General features: G+C 35.6%; 1 protein-coding gene and 1 long non-coding RNA gene across 2 annotated transcripts; one reads left to right on the top strand and one right to left on the bottom strand.

The window, feature by feature from the left end:
* Window positions 1–463: 463 nt before the first annotated feature.
* Window positions 464–17926, top strand: LOC149207485 (uncharacterized). The gene is made up of 3 exons (XR_016252013.1): window positions 464–877; window positions 1685–1824; window positions 17743–17926. It is a non-coding gene; the product is annotated as an uncharacterized LOC149207485 (long non-coding RNA).
* Window positions 17927–18289: 363 nt separating this feature from the next.
* Window positions 18290–20318, bottom strand: LOC149207484 (uncharacterized). The gene is made up of 3 exons (XM_089393904.1): window positions 20031–20318; window positions 19770–19899; window positions 18290–19667 (listed from the first exon to the last, which is right to left on the bottom strand). Exons 1-3 carry the CDS (start codon window positions 20161–20163, stop codon window positions 18602–18604), a joined length of 1329 nt encoding a protein of 442 aa, XP_089250030.1. The 5' UTR covers window positions 20164–20318; the 3' UTR covers window positions 18290–18601.
* Between the last annotated feature and the right edge of the window lie 3891 nt (window positions 20319–24209).

The following is a 24209-nucleotide window of genomic DNA, read 5'->3' as shown; positions in this document are numbered from 1 at the left end:
ATGGCAAGAGAACATAAAATAGGAAACTCAATTTTAACGGAACCGTTCACCGTTGGGGATTCCTCAAAGGTTTTGACTTCAGTGAACTTAGTAGTTGAGGGTTCGAATGGCCGACCTGGTCCATTGCAAATTTATTATTTTTCCGTGCAACCTAGCTACCAGTCAATCTTCTAGTCTGAAATGAAAAATAACGCCCGCTCCGTTTGGTGTGGGCCGTTGAGAGCGAAGTGAAAGGAGATCGTTCTACCATTCATGGAGTCCACTGGTCTCAACTATCATTCGCACTCGCGTTAAAATCCCACCAAGTAAACGCTGCCTACCATTCTGCAAGGGGAGGGGCAGTTTCAGAACAAAATGATAAAAGTGACAGATATGCAAGCGTGAGTGACAGGTTAGAATCATAGGTGGACAGCGTGAGTGTCAGGTAAGAATCATAGGTGGACATATGTGTAGTTGACGAACATTTTTTTAAAATTTATTAACAGAAGAGACGAATTTTGAGGTTTATGGCATTGAGCCGATCCTGTTACATTTTCTGAACACTGAAGATAAAAAAAATTCAGTGTGTTGCAGCGACCAGTCAAATTTTCCATGCAGAAATCTGTGTAATTCCTGAATATAATATCATGGATCTATGATGCCCAGGAACTAGTGTAGAACTTCCATGATGGATGCATACAGATTCGTGGAGTCTCGGGAAAGATTTTGGATTGGGGCCTGTGGGGTCTTTTGTAAAGTACTCATGTCGGCTCACTGGCTCATTGATAATTTTCTGTAAAGTAAATCCCTGTTTGGTCTATGTATTTGTAAATTATACAAGCTGTTATATGGATTTCTACGATGCTGTGCTGGAAAATTCTCGGCGGTTTCGAGGCACGTAAGTCACGACTCCTTGATCCCTCGCTTTATGAAAGTTATCTCGCTTTTCCTCGACAGAAATAGAATTCAAAAGCTCTTTCCCTTTTTGAGTTTCTGCAATCCTTCTAGGATTTAATTTGTTCCTGGTCAAAATGCTCATTGCATAATGTAGAATAAATGCTGCTGTTGCTATGATTTCTGACGCCTTTTGGAAAAATAAACCGATCGATTAGATTGTTCTGCATCGTTATTTTGGTTAGAAATTGGAGTAATTAGATTGTTTTGCATCGTGATCGTTATTTTGGTTAGAAATTGTAATTACTCCAGCATGCAAGAGTACCCTAAATTTAGGAGAGATAGTTAAGTCAATCGACTAAGTTCAAATTTTTGAAAACTCTGGTGTCAGTCATATCCCCAATGCCACTGTCATTGAAAACATTGACACCCCAAGAACTTCAACTTTAAATTAGAGTAATTAGATTGTTTTGGAGGGTTATTTTGGTTAGAAATTGCAATTACTCCAGCATACCAGTGTTAGCTAAATTTAAGAAAGATAGTTAAGTGGATTCAAATTAAGTTATATTTTGAGAACTCTGGTGTCACCTAGTCATATCCCCAATGCCACTGGCATTGAAAACTGTGGCACCCCAAGAACTTCAACTTTAAAATGGTTGCACAAGTTTTAACATTATTTTCTGTAACAAACAGATATACCTTTGTCTTGTACAAATTGTCGTTGTATCAAATTTTTTTGAGTAGTTGTTGGAGGATTTGAAATTCTTGCTCTGACAGATTATTCGTGATTTAATTTTTTATGTGTCTGCAGTCTCGCCTTGCCTGTTAGGTTGCCAAAATGTAACCTCACGAAAAGAAAAACAAAGGGAAACTTGAGTTCTGTGGCACTGCGAAACTGGAGTATATACAAGGAGAAATTGTAGCGCTGCACAACTTCATCTTCATGGCAAGGCAAGGGTCATTAACTACACATCCTCATTCCAATTTGTTCGATTTTTTTTATTTTTTTTTTCATTTTATCTTTCGCCTTTGCAGAATTGAGATGAATGAATTAGATTGGCAGACTTTATCACCCAGTAGTTCTTTAGTCACACAATAGTTATTTTGGGAATTTTATAAGTTTTGCTTAGTTAAAACAACGTGCTACAGAACAAGTTTCTTCAACCACCAAGATTTTATATAGTGGTAGGTTTAAAGAAAAATAAGAGGAGCAGATTAACGTAATTTTCAATAATAGTACCGTTGACATTATCACCCTGTCAATCAATAACAGTGTTAACTCGCTTGAATTTGCAGTTTGCTTTTATAAATGAATGTGTTCTTATCTCAACCACTCAACTAAAATTCAACAAACCCTTGTAGTTTTATCTATTTATTCACACTCTTTGCATTTTAATGTAACCTACTATACTTCCTGTGCAAAGCAATTAAAAGTGTGACTTTACTTCACCTTGTATTTACATCATGTATTTTGAGAGAATATGGTTGTTGAAAAAGCCACCGAGAATCTGAATACTCTAAGCTAATTTGTGAGTACTCTTCAAAGTTTCCATCCAGATTAAGTGACCAATTTCAACGATACCATGAGGAAATCTATAACTTGAAAATTGTTGCAAAATTGTTTACTGGGCAGAGAACAGCAAGTGATAAAATATGGTTAATTTTAGAGATGTTTAGAAATTTTTTGTGTAATAAAATATGCTGCTACCACACTTTTTGCGTAAATGATACAGTTTAAAAATTCTAAAAGCGAAAAAAATATTGATTGAAAAATAAATGAATATTAAAACGATTTAATCTCCTCTGTAATATCCCGAGCTAAATTGTTTAAGAATGTCTTCAAAGTTTCCTTCTAGCCTGCGTAACCGATTTCTGCATACCATCATAAATTTTTACATCTATTGTGATAATTAAGAATAGAAGTTGGTTTGGGAAGCTGTTTTATCTATATGAATGGTGTCATGTCTATGCTGATTCATAGAATGGTTTCAAGTTCTGAGCCAAGCCGAGCTCTTAGTGCGTATAGTTCAATAAAAAATAACAGTAAACTTTTAAAAACAGTATCACAGTGAACATATTTCGAACCCAGTTTCAAGACTAAGCAAGGTCGAGTCCTTAAGGCCTCTCTGTTCACTAAAAAAATTAGCATTAAACTTTTAAAACATCATCACAGCGAGTGAGAGCATAGTTCCAATCCAATTCCATGACATACAGGGAACAATGATGGATTCTTTGGGAGAAAGTGAAATTATGTAACGCTTAAAAAGAATTGGAAAGAAAGGATTCTATGTTAAATTTTTTAAACCCAACGCTAAGGTTAACAGAAAACATTGACTTGAGAGTTGAATGTCAATAACCTTTCCTATTTGCAGGTTTTTATGGACTTATAATTTTTTCCATTTTTATGAAATAAAATAAGTTTATGTTCCTATTATATTTTCCATTTATATTAAAAATAAAGTGTTTTGATTAATAAATGTATTTAAAAAATTATAATATTTAATTATTTTGATAATTTATTTTTATATTTTCATTTATATAATAGAAAATTTATTATAAATTATACAAAATTTGTAATTAAACCTACATAGATATTTTTTTAATATGGTTAAAATAATAATATAATAATTTGAAAATCGCAAATGGGAGTGTCACTCATAGAAAGCATGCGAGCGTAGGGGAGTCTAGTACTCTATCATCACCTCGAGCCGATGAATATTAACTTTATGCCTAAAATAGTTCACATCATGCTTGGGCTTGTCCTGAGCTAGATGGCATGTGCAAGTAGTTTAACTTGGGCGAGCAAAAGTATGTGATGGCATTTGCTCCTAGCATTATCATATCACAGTGGGAAAGAGGGAAAGTCGCTATTCTCTGCCTGTGATTTCTGATTATTATAATTATTTCCTCGACGATGAGAACGGAAGGCGCAAGTCCCCCTAACTTGGCCTTTCCCTTGCAGTGGACTTTTGCGATAAATAAAGTCACTTCTCTGATTGGAGAGGCAACGACCAATTGGTTTACCTCTAATTTATGGCCAACTGAGGACAACATTGAACTAGGTCTCTACGCACATGGGGAAGAGATCATCCCTCACCTCAATAATGTGTGGCTCCAAGTTACTCTCTCTTGGCTGCGATACTTATCATTTTTTGATTTTTGGTCTGTTAATATATGTCATATTTCATAGTTTAATTCCATCTTCGACCCTTTTTCTCCCTCCTTGGATATCAGACATTCATTGGTGTGGAGCTCTTTGGCTCACAACTCTAATTACACCTCGTGTCTCTCCCCAGATGAACTCCTGCTTCATTCTTGATGGGTTTTTTTTGTCATGGTTCACTATGGTGTACCCCTTCATGTGACATCATCCCCTTAAGTCGCAACCCTATGTCCATGTGCACTCTACTTATTTCCCTCACCCATGATCTTAGTAGGTTTTTCCTTTCAAGCCTACCACAGAAACGCATGCGCAACAGATGTGGCTACTCAAGCAAGGGTGAGGGGAGCTTGCAAGATCATTGTTGGGCACAGGCTAATGCATTGTGACTTTTAGAGCACACACATGAACATATATAGCAGGAAACTCACCAAGCAGTATTGATCCCATGCATGAGAGGGATCAATTCAAAGACAAAAAATTATTTCCTCAACAATCAAATGACACCCAAATCTAGGCCACACTCATGGTTGTCATAGTCAATATATTGTGTAGTTGAACTACATAGGCACACAAAAACTTTGATCGCTAAGGCCATGGAGAACAAGGAGGATACCAAAAATAAACTCTCTTTACTTGAGTGTAATCCAAGCAGAGAATTGAGCAATATCTCTAGAACATAGGGACTTGGCTCTCTCACCTATGAGGACTGAGGCTCTTCCTTCAAAAGGAAAAGGCCTAGTGTTGCCAAGCACATCCACAATACCAATAGATGTGTTAAGTTCAGCGCGAAAACTCATGGTTTTCCATTTTGATTACAACAATTTACTTCCCTTTGATTATAATTTCATAGTTATGTGATCTTTAAAGCAACTTTGCTACTATTTTTCTCATTATATGTTTCCATCAATGCATGTTATAGCTAGCACAACTACCCAAAAAAAAAATTAGATATAGTTTTATTCAACAAAATGTAAAATTTTAGACAAAAGGCTTATTCTGTCATTGATGCTCTAGTTTCCCAAGTGGTGGACCACAACTCCATCTATATATCTATATATATATATATATAGATATGCTATTTTAATTAATAAATAAATTACTGAAGCTTAATTTTTGTTTGAAAAACTATAATTTTTAAAATATATAAAATATTGGCCTGATGGGGGTGGAAGAGCACATAGATAAGAAGGATGGGGAAGGGGAATTATTTCTTCCAGTGCATTGAACGGAGGCACAAGTGGAAGTGGAACCTTCAAGATGCTAGACAATGTTGTTACTAACATGATGGAAAGCTTCAACTGGTTGAATCCAAGATTGGTTATGGGTGGTTAGGATCATGTAGGTGATTATGAAGAGTCTACACAGGTTGCCAACTTGTGCATGCCACTTCAGATTTGGTGTTTTGTATTTGGGATTTTGGACAGCAAGAAGATTTTTTCGGATGGTCTGGTGGGGGGTAAATTACGTCAAGCTTGGGATCTAAGGGAGGTGAAGGGTTGGTATTTTCATGTCATCAGAAACTTCATGTAATAAAATGAAGCGCACAAGATTAAAGAGTTGAAGGAGAATCTCAATTCCAGCTCTCTGTGTATGGAATATTAGTAATCTCCCTTTTCTTTCCATGTAACCTCCTGAGTGCTATTTTACTTCATGGTTGGACAAGGGAATTCTATTTTATAGTCTGCTTACTAGGTTTTTGGAAGACTAGTTTGGCACTTACAAGGCCTCGACCAGAAGTTGGAGTCAAGGGTTGGTGAGGCTCCACATGTCATGTGCTCTATTTTGAATTTGGGGGATATTCCTAACTGTGTGACTTCATTGTGGGCGATAACTCATACCTAATTTTATCATCTATAGTCCATCTTTCTGGTGTAAGATATCTCGCTTTTTTGGCTTATTTATAAAGCATTGCATGTTTTGTTTTTTCCCTGAGGGGTGTAGTGTTGACCTAGCTATAATAGACACATTTGAAGGGAGTTGTATGTTGTTATTGAGTGCTGAGTCCGTGATAGAGTGACGTGGTATCCTTGGCTAAGTGTTTCCTCCCTTATGAGAGGCTTGGGCTTGGCATCGAGACAATTTCAAAGCTGGTTCCAGGGCATTGGCATTGTGAATTTTTTTTATAGTGATAAAGACAAGGTACAATTTCGTGTGTGCTAGAGTCTAGTAGACAATGTTTAGGTAGTGAGGCAGAGCATGGAGGGGTGTAGGACTATGGGGGAAATGTGTCGAGCATAGAGGAAAAGATACAATGGAAGGGGGTGCAGGAGGAATGGAGGTGGAGTTAGAGGAGGAGGAGGTCATTAACCAAACCCCTTCTTCTGACCATGTCAATATTCCTCCCTCTTTTGACTCTTTAGCCTCTCAGATGCAAAGCATCATTTTTCTCTTGGAACAATTGGAACATGATCACCCTGATGACTGAATGATCTATAACAAACCTAGTGGAACATGCTAGACTATTTGGAATCACTTTAGCAGGGCCAATAGGGACTGAGTGAGCACGTGCACCACATGGAGGAAAGGATTTCACACTTAGAGTATCATATTCATGGAGACCGTAGATCACTAGATCCTCTAGGGCAAGTACCGATCATCCCTACACAAGCAAATATTTTCATTCCCTAATCTTGGTGGGTTGTCTCTTAATCTTAGATGGCTTTTGGTACTTTAGTCATTTTGTTCCTGGATTCTCACTACACTTTGTAATTAATTTTTGTATCAACCTTCTTGCCAACAAATCTTATAAAAATAAAACGGTAAGATCAGTATATTATGAACTCACATGTTGTGATCTTTATTTAAATTACTAGAAAATTTTAACCAACATATGTATATACATATAATATTAAATATTCATAATAATATTTTAATTAAACATAAAATCCATGTATACATATAATATTAAATATTCATAATAATATTTTAATTAAAAATATAATCTATCTTTATAAATTATTTTGAAAATATCTTTTCTTTATAAATTAAATTAACAATAAAAGTTAATAATAAATTAAATTATATAGATATAAATCCATAAAGCTATAGGATAACATTTCACTCACCTTTAAAATATTTTAAGAAAGAATATAGAAAGAATATGTGAAATATTTTGAATAAAATGAAATATTTTAATTAGAAAATAATTTGTTTTAATTAAATTTTATTTTGATTTTAATGTACTTCCTTACTTTTAATTTAATTGATTTAGGTAATTTTAAAATTTTACTTTAACTAATTTAATTATTTTTTTAAATAATTTAATTAAATATATATTTATATTTAAATAAATTATATTAATATAATTATTGGATGTATTAGTATATCTTTTTAATATTAAAAATAATTTTAAGTCATTCATACGTTTGAATGACTTACTTAACGCAGTTGAATCCCAAAAATGATATCTAATAAATAATTTATTTAAAATTTATTAAACATTTAAATTAAATAATATTATTTACAGTTAATAACTATATTTAAAATAACATTAATTTGTGATATATATATAGTATATAAAGTTAATGACTTTTCTAAAGCATGTTTATTTTTGAACTCAATTGCATTGAAACTTATACAATAACAAATATAGAAATAGGGGTTGATACAATAATAGATACATCAATAGGGTTTGAATGGATACAATGAATTTTCAAAAAATAATGATAATATATATATATGAAAAAATAAAAAATAATTTATATTACTGTTGATATATAAGAATGAGAAATGGATTTTGAAATAAATGCTAAAAATTTTCAAAAAATTGTTATAGGATATATATATATATATATATATATATATATATATATATTGTTTTCATCATTAATGATTATTATAATATTTAACATATCATTATTAAAATTATTAATGATACAACAAATATATATATATCAATATCACTAATTTAAATATTGTCATCATCATTAATGATTATTATAATATTCAACATATTATCAAGTTTTTATTTCCAATTTCAATTATCAATATCATTACCAAAATTATTAATGCTAAATACACACTACATAGTACAAATTATAAAATGAACTATGATTGGCAGTCTACTATCATATGAGATATTATGGTAATCATTTTTCATTGTTCAAAAGTTTAAAACATCATCTTAAATTAAATTTACACATCATGAAGTGTGTCTTCATCCATGCAATTAAGATCTACATCAAAATTTGGATGCTCTCGGAGCATTGTTACCATGTCCACTTGAAGATGCAATCATTGGTGCCTCCTCATTAAACAAATTCATATGAGATATGACATTCAAAGTCATATCCAAGTCACTGAACTTTGGAAATGGAGCCAAAACCCCTGAAAATGCCTAAAACTTTTCAGAAATAGGATCCTATGTTTCCAAAAAAAATGATTTTTGGGGATGGGAGGCATAAACATTGTCATCATTATTAGTCTTTATTATAACATTCGACATATCATCAAGTTTATGTTTCTACTTCCAATCATTAACATCATCACCAAAATTAATAATGCTAAATGCACTCTACATATCATCAAGTTTATGTTTCTACTTCCAATCATCAACATCATCACCAAAATTAATAATGCTTTCTACTTCCAGTCATCAACATCATCACCAAAATTAATAATGCTAAATGCACATTACATTGTACAAATTAGAAAATGAACTATGATTGTCACTCTACCATCACATGACATATTATGGTATTCAATGTTCATTGTTCAAAAGTTTAAAACATCACCATAACTTACATTTACATATCATGATATATGTCTTCATCCTTGTAATTAAGATCTATATTAACATTTGGAGCTTCTCCATGAGTAAGAACATTGCTACTATGTCCACTTGAAAAACAATTTTTAATTTCTTCTTATTAAACAAATATTCATATGAGACATGACATTTAACCTCATATCCAAGTTAAAAAACTCCACAAACAAATCCAAAACCCAAATAGGACCCTGCATTTCCGAAAAAAACTAAAATGTTTCATAAATAAGATCTCACGTTTCCAAAAAAATAGAAGAAATAAGATCCTGCATTTCGAAAATACCAAAACTGTAATGTTTCAGTGTTGTTTCACACCCAAGTCTATTTCTAAAACACTGAACGACGTTCTAGGGTTTGAGAGGGTCATTTCCGATAACCTAGTCTTTGAAAATAAAAATGCATTTATATTAGAGGAGTTTATTCATGTTTTTTTTAAATGAAAATAAGGTAAGATGCTTTAAATGAGTTTTAATGATCTTTATTTTTTGGATGATTGTAATCTACAATGCTTAGTGAATTTCATTATTTTGGTTTTTGAATAATGGCTATGTTTCAAAAAAAATATTAACTAATTTTTTTATAGATAAAATATTAATAACTAAATCGTTAATATAATTTATATAATTATCTTAAATGCGACTACTTATTCATGCACGACTGTAATTTTTAAAAATCGTATATTATAATTAATTTAATATTTTTTAATACTATATTAAAAAACTAGAATTATAAAAGAGTAAAAATGAAAATAAAAAAAAAGTTAATTATAATTATATAGTAATTCACCTTCTTAAAAAAAACCGAACTTTCCATTCAAATTATTTCCCATCTCATAATTTTTAAAGACAAGGAGTTCAAGGGCAGACATATCACCTCGTTTGAAGATAGTTAACTTTATGGTTCATTTATCTAAGAAAATGCTTGAAGTAATACTATTGGAATGATTGCAAAGAGGATAGAATTTCCTGTAACAATGGGACCAAGGCAAACGTTTTTCAAAGCAATTCGTTTGCATACCCAATTAATTACTCTTTTTGACTCCCCATGACCCAGATCTTGTTCATGTCTTTTTTGATCGCGAAAAGTAAAAGGATCGATCACACAGAAAAATCTGCTTTGGCGTGAGTGCTTTTCGCGGTGCATATCAAATTTGAAAGTAATGGATTTATTTCATGGATAAAATGCTTTGATATTAGTGCCGTCGCCAAGTGCATATCCACTATGATAGTATCGGATTTTCGATTCATGAATAAGACCACCTCAACCCTGCATCTAGGTGGGTATCTAAATACACAATCCAGAAATCACTACGGAATTTCATATTCACAATAGGCATGGCATGACCTTTTGGGTTTTTTTTTGTTTTGGCTTTATCTTCTATTCTTTGGTAAGCTTCTCTATCAAATATGCTATCGCTTTGAAAGGGATTTCAAGTTTTTAAAAATGCTAGAAATATGAGACCACCAAATGCTATAAAACATGATGCCTAGAAACAATCTAGGCTCCTTTACTATTGCAATATGTAAAGATTCTTACATGCAACCTTCAAGCTTAGTTTATTCCAAGCAACTTTTATGCAACCCTTCAATCTTAGTTTATTCCAAGCAAATTTTTAAATTTATTTCAGGCTCCTTTACTATTGCAATAGGTAAAGATCCTGACATGCAATCCTTTAAGCTTAGTTTAATCCAAATAACTTTTGGATTGAATTATTTCACCCCTTAAGTTCAAACTGGCCCATATGTGAATTACATAGGGACAAGATATGAATGAATAGCAACATTTTTAGAGAACATCTTTTTGTCGTAGAATATCATGTGTTAATGTCATTATCTTAGGTGACAAGTTTGTAATTTAAAACTAACCACAAGACAATTTTACATTTTAATGGTTTGTAAAGCTTCCAAATAATATCTTAGTACTATTTTCTTTCTTCAATAAATTGTAATTAAATATGTATTCTATTCAAATTTAGTAGTGAAATAAAAAATAAGATTTTTGGACCAACATCATGTTTTCTGCCGGTTTTAATTTTGAAATTTTCTAACTAAAAAATACTCTACAACTACCAACTAATTATGCACTCAAGAACTTGTTAATTTAATATATAAATTATTTTAATTTAATTAATGAGTATTTAATTGCTCATAATACTTTAAATAGATGGTGATTTTGTGTACCCATAAGTCACCCTTTGATATTAAGATCACTTCCCAAAGAAAAATAAAATAAAATTATAATATAGTAAATAAGAAATAGTTTTGATTTTAACAATATTTAATTTTATTTTTACACTCACTAGAATAAAACATTACTTCTGATTTTCTAAATTAAGATTAATTTTATTGTTATAATATCTCAATTCTCTTTTAATATTTAGTTTTTTTTGTTATAATATTTAATTCCCTAAATATTAAGGGCACCACATTTTCTTTTAGTACTAATATTTTAAATATTATTTTTGTTTTGGAAATTACTATATGCATTGTTTTCCAATTGTTTAGTTAACATTGATCATCCTTGTGCCATTTCCACTTGAGTGGAAGGTTGCTTTGGTTGTAAGAAGCTTCTACTCTTCCATCTCCATTTGGGTGGAAGTTTATTTGGATGCGAGTCTAAATAAATTTAGGAAGTCTTTTTTCTTTTATGTTTTTTAATTTATTCTAATATATTAGGGTTATAACTATGTGGTTAATAGAGTAAAGGGTTACTTCTCTAAAAAAATATAATAAGATAAATTTTTTTTTTTAATATTTGAAATTATAAGTTGTTTCAATAGGGTGATGTGATATAAAATATTGTGTAAACTAAGAGATTTAGAGAGAAAGATTGTCATAGGCCCCACAGATATAATACAATTAATAAAAATATCTTTCTTCTAAGAATTTATATATGATTGTATTAAGTTAAGAATATTTTTTTAATATGTTCTAAATCTTATAGTTAGTATAAAAATATTTATGGTATATTTAAAATGAGATATTAAAACAAATTATTTAAATATTACAATACATTATTAAATATTATAATTATATTTAATATTTTAATTTGTCCATGGGTATATAATAGACGGTAATGTAAAGGACATAAAAGATCGAGTCATGCTAAAGGCCCGTGTGGCCCAAATGGGATGTCATTCCTCATTAATTTTGATCACATAACTTAGCAAACAAAAAATATTTATTATTTATTTTTAATTTAAAAACAAAATTCCACCGATGTAATTAAAATGATTTTTTTTGGAAAATAAGCTATTTATTTAAATAAATAATATATTATTATAAAATTAATTATCATTTTTAGTTTAATTTGTTAGACCTATTTGGTTACTAAATAAATTATAAGTTAATTAAAAATATTAAAATAGATTATTATTATTGATTTTTAATTTTAGAAAATAAATTTGTAATATAGTTATTTTATGGTGAAGTAATATATTCAATAGTTATTTTTTTAAATATATATATTTACATAAATATCAAACTGCTACAAAAGATTCATTAATATATTTTTATAAAATTAATTAATATGTTTATTTTAACTTATTTAAACATTTATTTATAACCCCGGATGCAGGTGGCACTACAACTCTTAATGCTCATCATGCAGCAAATTAAAGCCTGGTACTGCCAGCTACAGAGCAGCGTGGCTTCCCAAGACTTCACCTTGTGCGAGCGGGAGGGAGGTTTTAAGGCTGGATCTGGTAGGATATTTGCATTAATGGCTCGCGCTGTTCAACGCAACATTCCCTCTGTTATAATCATGTCGATCCTTTGTGTCTTCCTCACACCTTGCGCTCAGTCTCATGGCAACGGAACCTGGTTAGCGGGGGTAGATGGTGACGGGCTGATTCTTGCTCACAGACGCGAGCTCCAGGCTAACTTTTTCAGGGGTAAGCTCTCCTCTGTTCTGGACTTAAGCATTGGTTGTATTGTGCCTTCATCTTGGGTGTTTTCTGTGCATTCAGTTTGGTATCTCTGTCGTTTCAACCAACCCTGTTCTGTAGTCTCTGGTTTCTATAATCTCTCTGCGCCCTACCCTTCGTCAGTCATAATGGTTCGTTCGGGTAAAAGACATCGCTCTGGGGGGCGTCGTGACAGTGGCTTGCATTCATCTGCCGGTCACTCTGTGGAACCTGAGCAGGCGCCCATCAATCCTCCCCCCACCCATGAGGCAGTGCCACCTTTGAGCTCTGGGCGCAAGCCAGTTCCGAACAGTGCTTTCCAAACCACGCACTTTAAATTTCAAAGCAATTTGAACAGGCCTCTTATTACTGCTCACATCACCATTATCCTCTCGGAAGAGGAAAATCAAGTCTCCCCTCTGGCTTGCATTGCTCCTGATCCTTCCCAAAGCAGTGAGCATTCCATGGATAAAGATAGCCCGGAGAATTGGAAAAGTGAGAAGTCTGGTCAGGAGGAATTTCTTAAAAGTATTCCGCCCCTTGAAGACATAGGCCCTGCTGTTGAGGAAGGGACTCATGGTGAAGCAAGTCACTCCATGGCAATCCCTGTCAGCGATTTGGATGGCAATGAGAGTCTGAGGACCGGCAGTGCGTGTCTGGTTGAGGAAAAGAATCATGGCAAGGTTAAGGAAGGGTAGCGCCACCTGGGACCGCTTTTTCCTTTCTGTTTTGGCTACTGCTCAGATAACCACCTACAGGCATCCTCGCTCACAGTCAGGATTCAGCACTCATGACCTGTTGTTTTTGGCTTCCCGCTGGGGAATTGGTGATACACTTACTGCTGGTTTGCACTGATTTCGCGCTTCTGTTGCCAATGTCTCCTTCTCAGCTAAACATGTCACTCTCTGTGTTTTATATCTGGTTTTTTGCTATATGTAACTGGTCTCCCCAGCTTCTTTTTGTAAGGGAGCAGTTCTGCTGTGTTGAGTGTCCTCAAGCTATGATTTCTGAGGCCTCAACTCTATGTAAAAATATTCTTCTTTTCAGTTAATAGAATTTAGTATTTGCAGAGAAGAATTTAGTATTTGCAGAGAAAAAAAAAACATTTATTTATAAAATATATTATAATTTAATTAAAAACATTAAAATAAATTATTATTTTACTTAATAAAATATAAATTTTCACCCATCAAATTTAAATAAATATTATAAAATTAAATCTTAAACGTTTTTTAAAATAATTGTTTATTTAAAAATAGAGAACATAGTTGTCAGAGCAAGTGCCAATAACTTTGGAAGGCTTGGACCGGAAGCCATGGCCACGGCATCGAGGTTTGCTTCGGCTTTTGCAGGTACCAACGATTTCTCTTTTGCAGGCCAGTGTTTGAGGGGATCCCAATTGCCGGGTATTGTAAAGCCCAAAAAAAAGAAGGCAGAAATCGGTGCTCTGAATACGAGGGCCGAAACCCAGTCAGAAGAATCTCTTGTTTCTCCTAACAAGTCAAAGGCAGCCAGCCTCACCGCTCTCGAACAGCTAAAGGCCTCTTCTGCTAATCTTTCCGTCGTTCCAAGGCCTGATGGCCCCTTCCCCCGCCCTCGTAGATCTGCTGGCGGATCGAATGGCCGTCGCTGCAGGCCCAACGGTGTCGCCTGGTGGTCTCCGAATGTTTCTTTCTTGTCTGCCGACGTTTGTGACCTGGAGGCTCACGCGGGCTCGAAGGGGCTCATGGAGATAGCCACCACTGAGTTTAGCTGGAAGCCCTTGATGGACTCAGCTTCGTGGGGAATGAAGAAAGAAGAAGCAGGCGGTTCCATGGGAAGGGTCATCCCGTGCAGAAGGGCAAGCTTGTGCATACGAAACTGCTCAGATTCGAGTGATGGCGTCCCTATTGCAGCGGCCAGCGATGTCCAAAGGGAAAGAAGTTGGAGAGTGAGGGATTTAAGAAGCTTGGACATCCAGTACCAGCTCCGGCTACCTCTTCTTTTCGGAACCGAGGAGGATGCAGGGCAAATGTTTGACAAAATGCCCCTTCGAGTCTTATCCCCAAACAGGGGCCTGATCTCGATCTCAGATCAAAAGGAATGTGTTGAAAAGGTTTTAGGTGTCCGGCATAACCCTCAAGACTCAGTGGAGGAATGGCCTAAGCACAGCCTTGCAGATCTAACAACCGTGAGGCTCAGGAGGGCTTCATTCCCAGATAGAGGCGCGTATACCAGTCCTCTCGGCCTTCAGGGTCACAGCGGCAAGCAGAGAACAGCAATCTCAGAACCCTTTCAGATTCTGATTGTACTTATCTCCGGTAAATCAATGCTGCAATGGGTGAGATCCTCAGATCATGTGCAGAACCTCAAGCTACGCCTGGAAGATAAGGCGGGGATTCCAACAATCCATCAGCATCTCCTCTATGAAGGTAAACAATTGGAGGATTCCTGTCCCCTGTCCTTTTATAATATTCAAAGAAATGCGTCCATCACCTTATCCCTGCGTCTGAGAGGGGGAGCTGTTGGACAGTCCTCTTCAGCTGCAGCCTTTTCCTATAAAGATGCGGTCCATTCTCAGAAACCCAAGGAAAAAGCTCCATCAGATGCACATAAGCAGGAGAAATCAGTGCCACCAGCACAGGCTCCCAAACCTTTTCTGGTGGACAAATTGGAGGAAACCCCCTCCATTGAAATAACACACCCAACGCTGGATGAGCAAACCCAAAAGTTTGCAGAGCATGGCATCATTTGTAGGTTCAATGGGCTATGGCCACGCACAGCAGATCTCTACCAGTGGATTCACTCTAACTGGACCAATAATTGTAAGGTTCTGTTATGCTCAAAGGGCTTTTTCATCACAGTGTTTGCTTTTGAGGAGGACTACCAAAAGGCCTTAAAAGCAGGACCATGGTTTTGGGGCTCAGCAGGTTTATTCCTCACCCCTTGGTTCCCAGACTTCGATCCATCTACAGCAATCATCACCAAGCTCCCCATCTGGGTCAGACTTCCTAATCTTCCGGCGAATCTATGGCACTTTGCTGTATTCCAAGGGATCGGCAACTCTCTAGGCCGCCTCCTAGACACAGACACTTCTAGAGGGGAAAAGGGTTTATATACCTATGCCAGAATCTGTGCAGAAATAGACATAAGCAAAGGTCTCCCTGACAAGATCAATATCAAAATTGGAGACTTCCATTGGACTCAGAACCTGGATTACGAGAACACAGCTTTCCGCTGCCGCAACTGCCACCACACAGGGCATCTACAGAGCTCCTGTCCTTCAATACCCGCCCAAAAGAAGAAAGCCAAGAAGAAATCCAAAAGCTGGAAGCCGCACGACCCTCCGCCCATGGACGATTTTGATTTCAGCTCAGATGAAGAGGAGGAGAATGAGGAAGGAGAGGCAGCAATGAGGGCACAGAATCCGCCCTCAGCTGAGCCTGAAAATTTGTCAGTCCAGCCAATTTCCCAGAAAAGAAATCATGAATCCTCTACCTCGGATTCAGACAAGGAAATCTCTCAGTCTGCCCAGCTCGGTTTGCAAATCATGCCAGCTCAGCAGTCCCCTCCTGAATGGGTCAAAGTTGGCAAAAAGAAAGGGAAAAAATGCCGCATAGTTGACTCTTCCCATGTTGGGTAGAATCCTATGCTTGGCTTCTGCTACTCTGTTCTTCCAGTTTCCTCTTGCTATGTTCTTCTCTCTTCTCTCTTCTTCTAGGAGCCGAGGTGGATAGCACATCCTTTCCGGCTGCCTAGGTTCTTGCTTCTCTTGGATGTAACTTCTGGTTGTACTATATATTTTCTTAATAGACTTAGTTTTTACCAAGAAAAAAAAAAAAATTGTTTATTTAAAGAAACTCTTTCGATCATCACCAAATGGTATTGGAAACCCATTTGATAAAATGGTATCAGAAACCCATTTAAGTTTTTTTAAATAATTGTTTATTTTAAAACACTCTCTTAATTATCATCACCTAATGGTACTCGAAACCCATTTGACGATGATTATCATGATTAGAATTTGAATATCTTCAAAGTTAGTGAAAATTATCATAATATACATTTTTTTTTTTTTTCGGGTAGATCTTTGTAAATCATAGTAATATATATATCTATCTATCTATATCTATATCTATATCTATATATATAATTTTATTTTATATATAAAATTTTAATAAAAACAATTTTGTAACCGGCACTGCCTGTTTAGATTTAATCTAGTTTAGAATAGTTTGTTAATATTAAAGATTTTTTTTAAGCTGCAATAGTTGGTTAATTTCAAAGACTTCAAATAAAGTTTACGTGGTTTAAAAACATCTTAATAGTCCAAAAATTAAAGAGTATAAATTTACTATCCCAAACTAGACTAATTATTTCAGATGTTAGAACTTTCCTTTACTAAAAATTATGAATTAACACATATTTGTAATAGAAAATAACGAATTTTTCATTGCTATTTGATCACTAAAATATCACAAAATTTTACGAGGTATAAAAAGAAAATTCTTGTTAATTATATATATATATATATATATATTCTCAAATACTGCTCTTATTAATTGTATCTATTGAAACACATATCATATAATACCTAACCGTCTTACTTGCCAGAGCTTGTGAGTCACTGGAATTGATTGCTTAACCTTGGCGGAGCTTACTCACGTAGACTGAATATGTAGGGCTTAATTTTCCCTGCTATGTCTGATCATTGCAAACATAATTTCATCAAAATAAACGTTGATTCAAACCAGCACCGAACACGACCGTATCTTATGTTGCATCTTTTGTTAAGTGGGTTCATATGCAATCCGCAACGAAGTTCCAACGGGGACGGAATCATGAATTATAACTTCGTGTACAAAGAAGATACCCATATCAAAATTATTACGCTAAAAAATCTCTTAATTTTTCTATGAAAGTAAATGGCTGTGGAATTGAGTTAGATTTCACATATTGGGTTAACGATTTTCCATGTTTTTTCTTCCCTTTTATTATTCTATGCAAATAGATCATTCCTGTAAATTTCTTCTTCTGATAATGGACTATTTCTTGCAGATACTGGGGTCAAAACCAAGGAACAAAATGAAGACATTGTACAATACAGAATCATGAGTGGAAATGTGATATCCTTTAGATGGGCTCGTTCATATTACGTTACAAACTGTAAATTCTTCAAGTTGATTTTATGTTCATATTACTTTACAAATCGTAAATTGAATCGTGCCAAAATTTTAATTGCTCCTGTCAAATTATGATGTTGGTAGGATCGAACCCTTTGAAACGCTGTAGGTTTCATAATTCTTTGTAACACTAAACAAAATCACTAATTATAAATGCTTCCCCTCCTTTGGAATTTCGAAAGGTGCCTTCGTATATATAATGCTAACAAATCCTACCTAACAAAATAATTAAGTGCGATTTACAAAAGTGTCTAGGTTCCACTGGATAATTAAAGATTAAAATAGAACCATGAAAGCATGTTACAAATGTTTCAAAATTGTATGTATGCTGGTTATTGTTTGTCCATGTTTTAGCAAGGCCTCTTTCCACATGTTATGAAAAAGGATTAGTTTCGAGAACAAAATAATAAAGAAAACCCACATTTAAGAAAAAAAAATTCCTTTCCAGAGTTCCAATTCAATGATTTATGTTTCTGATTTACATTAATGAAAAGTGCGAGAGGAGCAAAAGCATTGAGCTACACAAAAGAATAGAAACCTCCATAGCTTCAACATCATGAACTATATACAATGATTTATAAAACTGATCTTCTACAACGGGTATTAAAACAATCTTCACATTAATTTCTTAGTGCACACATCATATCAAATGCCAGAAAAGAATAATCCAATAACACAGACTGTTATACACATCACGATATCACGCAAATATATAATACTGAGGGCTCCTTTACTTAGGGATGGAATTGTGTGCTTGGAGAGAGGATGGACCACAAGTCATAACTAGGAAGGTTCTCAGCTTTAGGCTGACTTGATGGACATAGCTGTACATTCTCTGCCATAGAAGCATGTACACTAGGTTCTTGGACCTGCAACTGCTCATTAGTGAAAGATTCCACAAAAGAAGGAAAGATATCCGAATTAAAATCCCCAAGGGCTGAGCCCGTAGCAGTATGAGAAAGAAGATATGGATAATTGAATGATGTGACCTGATCAGAAGCTGCACACCTTGTATGGTTCAATTTATCATAGGTGCCCTCCTCAGAAGGATGCGCTATGAAAGAATGGTGGGGATCCATTTCCAAAGCTTGTGAGTTCTGAGACATCTGATGTTTTTCGTTGAGCGATGCATTGCCTGATATAAAAACACGATTTGAATCGAATTGTCCCACAAAAGGTGTAGTTTGTAAAGCGGAGCTTAATCTCACAGTGGACGCTATCAGATCATTGCTGTTAGTAACAAGATTCTTCATCAAATATTGGTCGAGATAGTCACCAGCTACCCCTTGTGCCGAACTATTAAAACATGCAGTATTTGAGAGAGGAAAAGGAACTTGCTTACTTCCCTTATTATGATTAACATCAACTGAATCCGACACGCCTCCGGGAACACTTGAAGTTGTGCTCTGTTGAAATGAATAAGCCGTGGAAGGTATCGAGGAAGCCTGAGGCACGAAATCAGTAGCGACAGACAGGCACTGAGAATTGCTTGTTTCAAGAAGCTGATTCTCAGGCAATTGAGCAGATGTCTGATCTTCTGTGATTTCTTCTTCCTTATCTTGAATATCAACTGCGCCATCGGCAACTTTTCTTGGTATTTCAGCGTTATTTTCCCGTTGAGACTTGCGGCTCACTTCGCTATTCCCGGGACTCGAACATATGTCTTCGGATTCTGACAAGGGTTTGTGCGTCCGCGGGTCGATACCCTGACTGATAAGCTTTTTGCTGAGGTGGGTATTCCAATAGTTCTTGACCTCATTATCCGTTCTGCCCGGCATACGTCCAGCGATCAAAGACCACCTACAAAACGGCTGCCTTAATTATATCTAATATAATACACTACAGATACATCCAATTACGTTTTCATGATCTACCGAAGGTATAACCCTAATGAAACCCTACCTGTTTCCAAGAAGCCGATGCAACCTGAGTATTAAATCTTCCTCCTCGGGTAATATGTGCCCGTGTTTCACATCGGGTCGGAGATAATTCATCCAACGCAATCTGCAACTTTTCCCGCATCGGAGCAGACCTGGGCAGACACAATAATTCGACGAAAAGAAAATCGACTCAGATCAGAAACCCTAAAAGGTTCATATCTAAATCAGAAACCCTAGAAGTTTCATATCTAAATTTTTAGTTTGCAGAGAAATGAATACAAACCTGCTTTCTTTGGAAGTGTTCTCCACCCGCCTTCTCCGTGAGCTTCGATGTAATTTGCGAGGCAAAGATCCTCCTCGGGTGTCCAGGGACCTCGATTGAGTCCCACTTTCAGACAACAAGGAGTCCGTCCCATTGAATGTTGCAGAACTATGGTTCGGTTTGCAGTCCCGATCTGCACGAAAAGCAATAGAATAACTGCCGATCCAACAATCGGGTCTTAACTCCAGAAAAACGCCAGGGTCGCCCTTCGCAATATGTGAGCGGAGGATAAGGTTCCACATGTTTGGCCGTATTTATATGTAGAAAAAGTATAAAGCTACACTGCATCTCACATTATCTGACATCACTAGCGTTTCAAAGAATCAGATAGATGCGCATGTGGAGGTCAGAGGTATTGACTGTAAGGTGAGAGCTCTCGATTATTGACAACCGATGATTACTGTTGATAAATTCCATTATTGACGCACGACATTTACTGTTCATAATTTTTTAGAATTACAAGTACTTTCTTACGTGCAGGAGGTTAACGCTTATCAGGCGTTCTTAGGACTTAAAATAGCGCATTAAATGTGACTTACGCCACCGCCTAACCATTTAATGAGAAACTTAGCGTGACCGACCCTTCTTTGGGTTTTCTTCTTACCATTTACCATTTAATGATCAACTTCGCACCACCAACCCTTTTTCAGTTTTCTTCTTAGACGTAATTCATGGTGTTTCGTTTAAGCGATTGCTTCCCATTTCAGACAAACCTGCAAAGTATGTGTTCGGCATTTCTGAATATTATGTAGGTCGGCTTTACAATTCGTATTGGATTAAAGAAATATTTAAAGATCAAATGTCTTTTAAAGTTATAATTCGGATTGGATTAAAGAAATATTGTAAGATGCAATTTGGAGTAGATAACCTTCAGGAACGGACCAATCATTCAAGATGGTTACAGTGATTTCAGTAGAAGAGAATTCGTGAGTCATATTCAAAAAGATTGTAGGCGCCCTACGATTAAATTATGGATCAAATTTGTAGATTTGATTTGATTAAAGATGAAACTCTATCATGAGAAGGCAATTTCTCTGTTCTTCAATCAAAGATGAAGATTGATTTGATACAGATGGGACTCCAAAATCCTGACGAGGCCCGAGTAAGGGCATAAATTACGTGAACTGTTATCTATATATATATATATCCAACCATCTGGCTTTTTCTTCTTTTGGCCTCTCAATTTTCATTGCATAAATAAATTCAGCGAGTACAACCCTACACTATACATGCAGGGTCACGTTTTAGATTTACACTGATAAAAACCTATTCACGGTTTTCGCCGGATTCTAATGAAAAAAATTGGTTTTGCACATACCACCTCTCAAGACAAACCGATTCGAGAGGGGCCTAATAATTGGTCTATGCTGCGAATTTATGTCTCAGTTTAGAGGTATAATAGGTGTCTTACTCCAAACGATCGAAGGATTCAACTTAGTTATCAAGTATGATCGTTAGTAAGATAAGATGGAGACCCTTATATTTGAGTGTTTGATGGTTAATATATGGTTTTCAATCTAATTGATGGTTTATGCTGCGAATTTCTGTCTCACTTCAGAGGTATAAAAGATATCTTTCTTATCCATGGATTCAAATTATTTGCCATGGATTCAACTTATTTGCCAAACTATGACGGTAAGATAGGATGGAGACGCGTAATAAGTCATCTTTGAGTGTTAAATAGTTAATAGTATATATATTTATTATTAAAAGATTACATTTTAAACTTTTTAAATTGGAAGGGGTAGAATATATATCTTTTAGAAATTTTCTGGGTTAAATTTTTATAAGAAAGAATTAATAATGTCTAAATTATTTTTCAACATTTTATTATTTATTAGCACAGTTATATTAATAAATATGCTTGATATATTCTTGAAAGGTATAATTATGATTATTGTTATGATTATTATTATTAATTATTATTAGTATTACTATTATTATTATTAATTTGTTTATTATCTTTTAAGATTGATCTGTAATTTAATCCAGACTTATGGGCATCTAATCCATCAAAGCCGGCCTAGGCCACAATAGCCCTAAGCTCACTGGATTTTTTTAGTATGCTCCTCCCTAGCAGAGGGCACAACCACCTCGTGAGGTGAGGTTTGATCCTGAGTTACCTTGCTAAGGAAGCCCATCCTCAACTAGTTATACTAGTGGAACTCTACACTACTATTATTAAATAATATTATTACTTATTATTAATTAATCAATATTAATATTAATTAAATAATATTAATATTAATATTAATATAATAATATGTATGTATCTCTAAAATAGGAACTGGCTGGAGAGGGAGACTGATCATGAGTGATTAGGGTTTGTTTCAGACCTACAAACAGTAGACCTGCATAGACACAGACAATCCGCCATTACTCTCCAACAAAAAGACAACCACTACACGACAAGAAATAGTTTGCCAGTGATGGAACTCCCTCATGGGGAGGTTATGGCGCCTCCCCCACTGACGCAGAAAACATTATGTTGCACACAGAAGATGTCAGCAAGAAACACCATGAAGATATAGGAACAGAGCCTAAAACCTTGCCAGAGAATACCAACAGAAATGAAGCACCCAAAGTAACGTCAGCAACCTGCAAGCCTGTAGCAACTTATAGACCTAAGATTGAGCTCCCAAGTCATCGGATTAACACTCAAATCCAGTACATGAAGGGTCACGCATTGATTAGAAAGTTCATAGGCTTTTGGCCCATAGAGAAAACATCGCATGGCTGGATAGCCGCCAAATGGAAACCAAAAAGGCACATTACTCTACAGTTAGGGCCCAAGGGTTTCTTTGCTGCAATATTCAACTATTTAGATGACCGAAACAAGGTTCTTGATGGCGGACCATACTTTTTCAATGCAGGAAGACTATACCTGAGAGATTGGATTGAGCGCTTCAATCCAGACAAAGAAGATTTGAGCTAGGCACCAGTATGGATATGCCTTTACTCCCTCCCTTTGGAATACTGGGACGAAGACTCACTGCAAGATATTGGAAATGGTTTAGGGGAATTCATCAAAGTTGTAGAGGAGACGAAACTCAGGCGATACACCTCCTATGCATGAATATGTGTCTATATGCACCTCAGCAAAGCTCTCCTAGATGTGGTAAGCCTATATCATGATGATTTTGAATGGATACAGTCAATAGATTATGAACACGTCCCATTCCGTTGCAGAAAATGCCACGCCCTTGGCCATTTATTCCGTGATTGTCCTTCAAATCTGAGAACATCAACCTCTCCCACAGTGGACAAACTTGACTCGGATGGGTTTACCAAAGTATCCAACTGCAAAAAGAACCACAAAAAAACCTTTACTTTCCTTAAAAATCCTGTTGCCAATGCCTCCATGCCATCAACCAGCAATAGCTTTGAAACCCTAATTCAGCTGGAGCTTAATAACTTCAAAAACCTGGACCATTCCGAAGAAATCCCTAAGATGACTCCCCAAGCCACTCCCTCAAGCTCAAAGAAGGCCCAAAAATCCGTGCAATCCACAGATCTCAAATCTGCCCCTTCCAGTAAATCCCCAAAATGGAATGCTCAAGGAATGGATGTAGATAGCATGCAACAGGAAACCATAACTGTAGAGGACACAGAGGTGGAGCGAGAAGAAGCCCAGCACATGGAAGAGGAGCCAGAGAGCTTCGACATTGGAGATCTGGACATACTGGGACTAGAACAAGCTTGCAAGAAAAAAGAATATGACAAGATCCCAGAAAGGCAGCTAGAAAGCTTAGAAGTCATTCTCTCCAGGGCACAACAGCAAAGATCGCTAGGCATCTAGACTGGGAGTCAATGGGATGGAAAAAGCATCTTTAAAGATAATAAAAAAAGAGGAAGGAAAACAGATCTTCAAAGAACCATCCGCATTGGGGAGATGCTGGTGGAATCTAGAAGATATTCCAAGCTTACAAAGTATTACAATCCCCTACCCAACCATGCATCATGAAGCTCATTTCATGGAACATCAGAGGGCTCAACAGCCCCAGGAAATATAGACTGATAAAAAACATGTTTCAACAGGAGAAACCTCAAGTCTTCTTCTTGCAAGAAACCAAATGTAACTCTACAACGCTGGATCAGACCCTTGCCAAAGCATGGCCAGGCAGCAAAGCGGTTGTAGTG

The sequence above is a fragment of the Pinus tabuliformis genome, chromosome 1_2 (assembly GCF_031772625.1).
Source record: "Pinus tabuliformis cultivar Carrire ecotype Pingquan chromosome 1_2, CPIR1, whole genome shotgun sequence".
NCBI classification, from domain to species: domain Eukaryota; kingdom Viridiplantae; phylum Streptophyta; class Pinopsida; order Pinales; family Pinaceae; genus Pinus; species Pinus tabuliformis.
The sequence above is the reverse complement of the archived record's forward strand: the minus strand, read 5'-3'. Positions and strand labels throughout refer to the sequence as shown.

What these genes read in the sequence shown, in the direction of transcription:
- LOC149207484 (XM_089393904.1), bottom strand. Translation starts at nt 20,163, where the DNA reads ATGGGACGGACTCCTTGTTGTCTGAAAGTGGGACTCAATCGAGGTCCC. An exon ending in AACACTTCCAAAGAAAGCAG is followed by an intron (nt 19,900 to 20,030) that starts GTTTGTATTCAT and finishes GTGTCTGCCCAG; the next exon opens with GTCTGCTCCGATGCGGGAAA. An exon ending in CATCGGCTTCTTGGAAACAG is followed by an intron (nt 19,668 to 19,769) that starts GTAGGGTTTCAT and finishes GCCGTTTTGTAG; the next exon opens with GTGGTCTTTGATCGCTGGAC.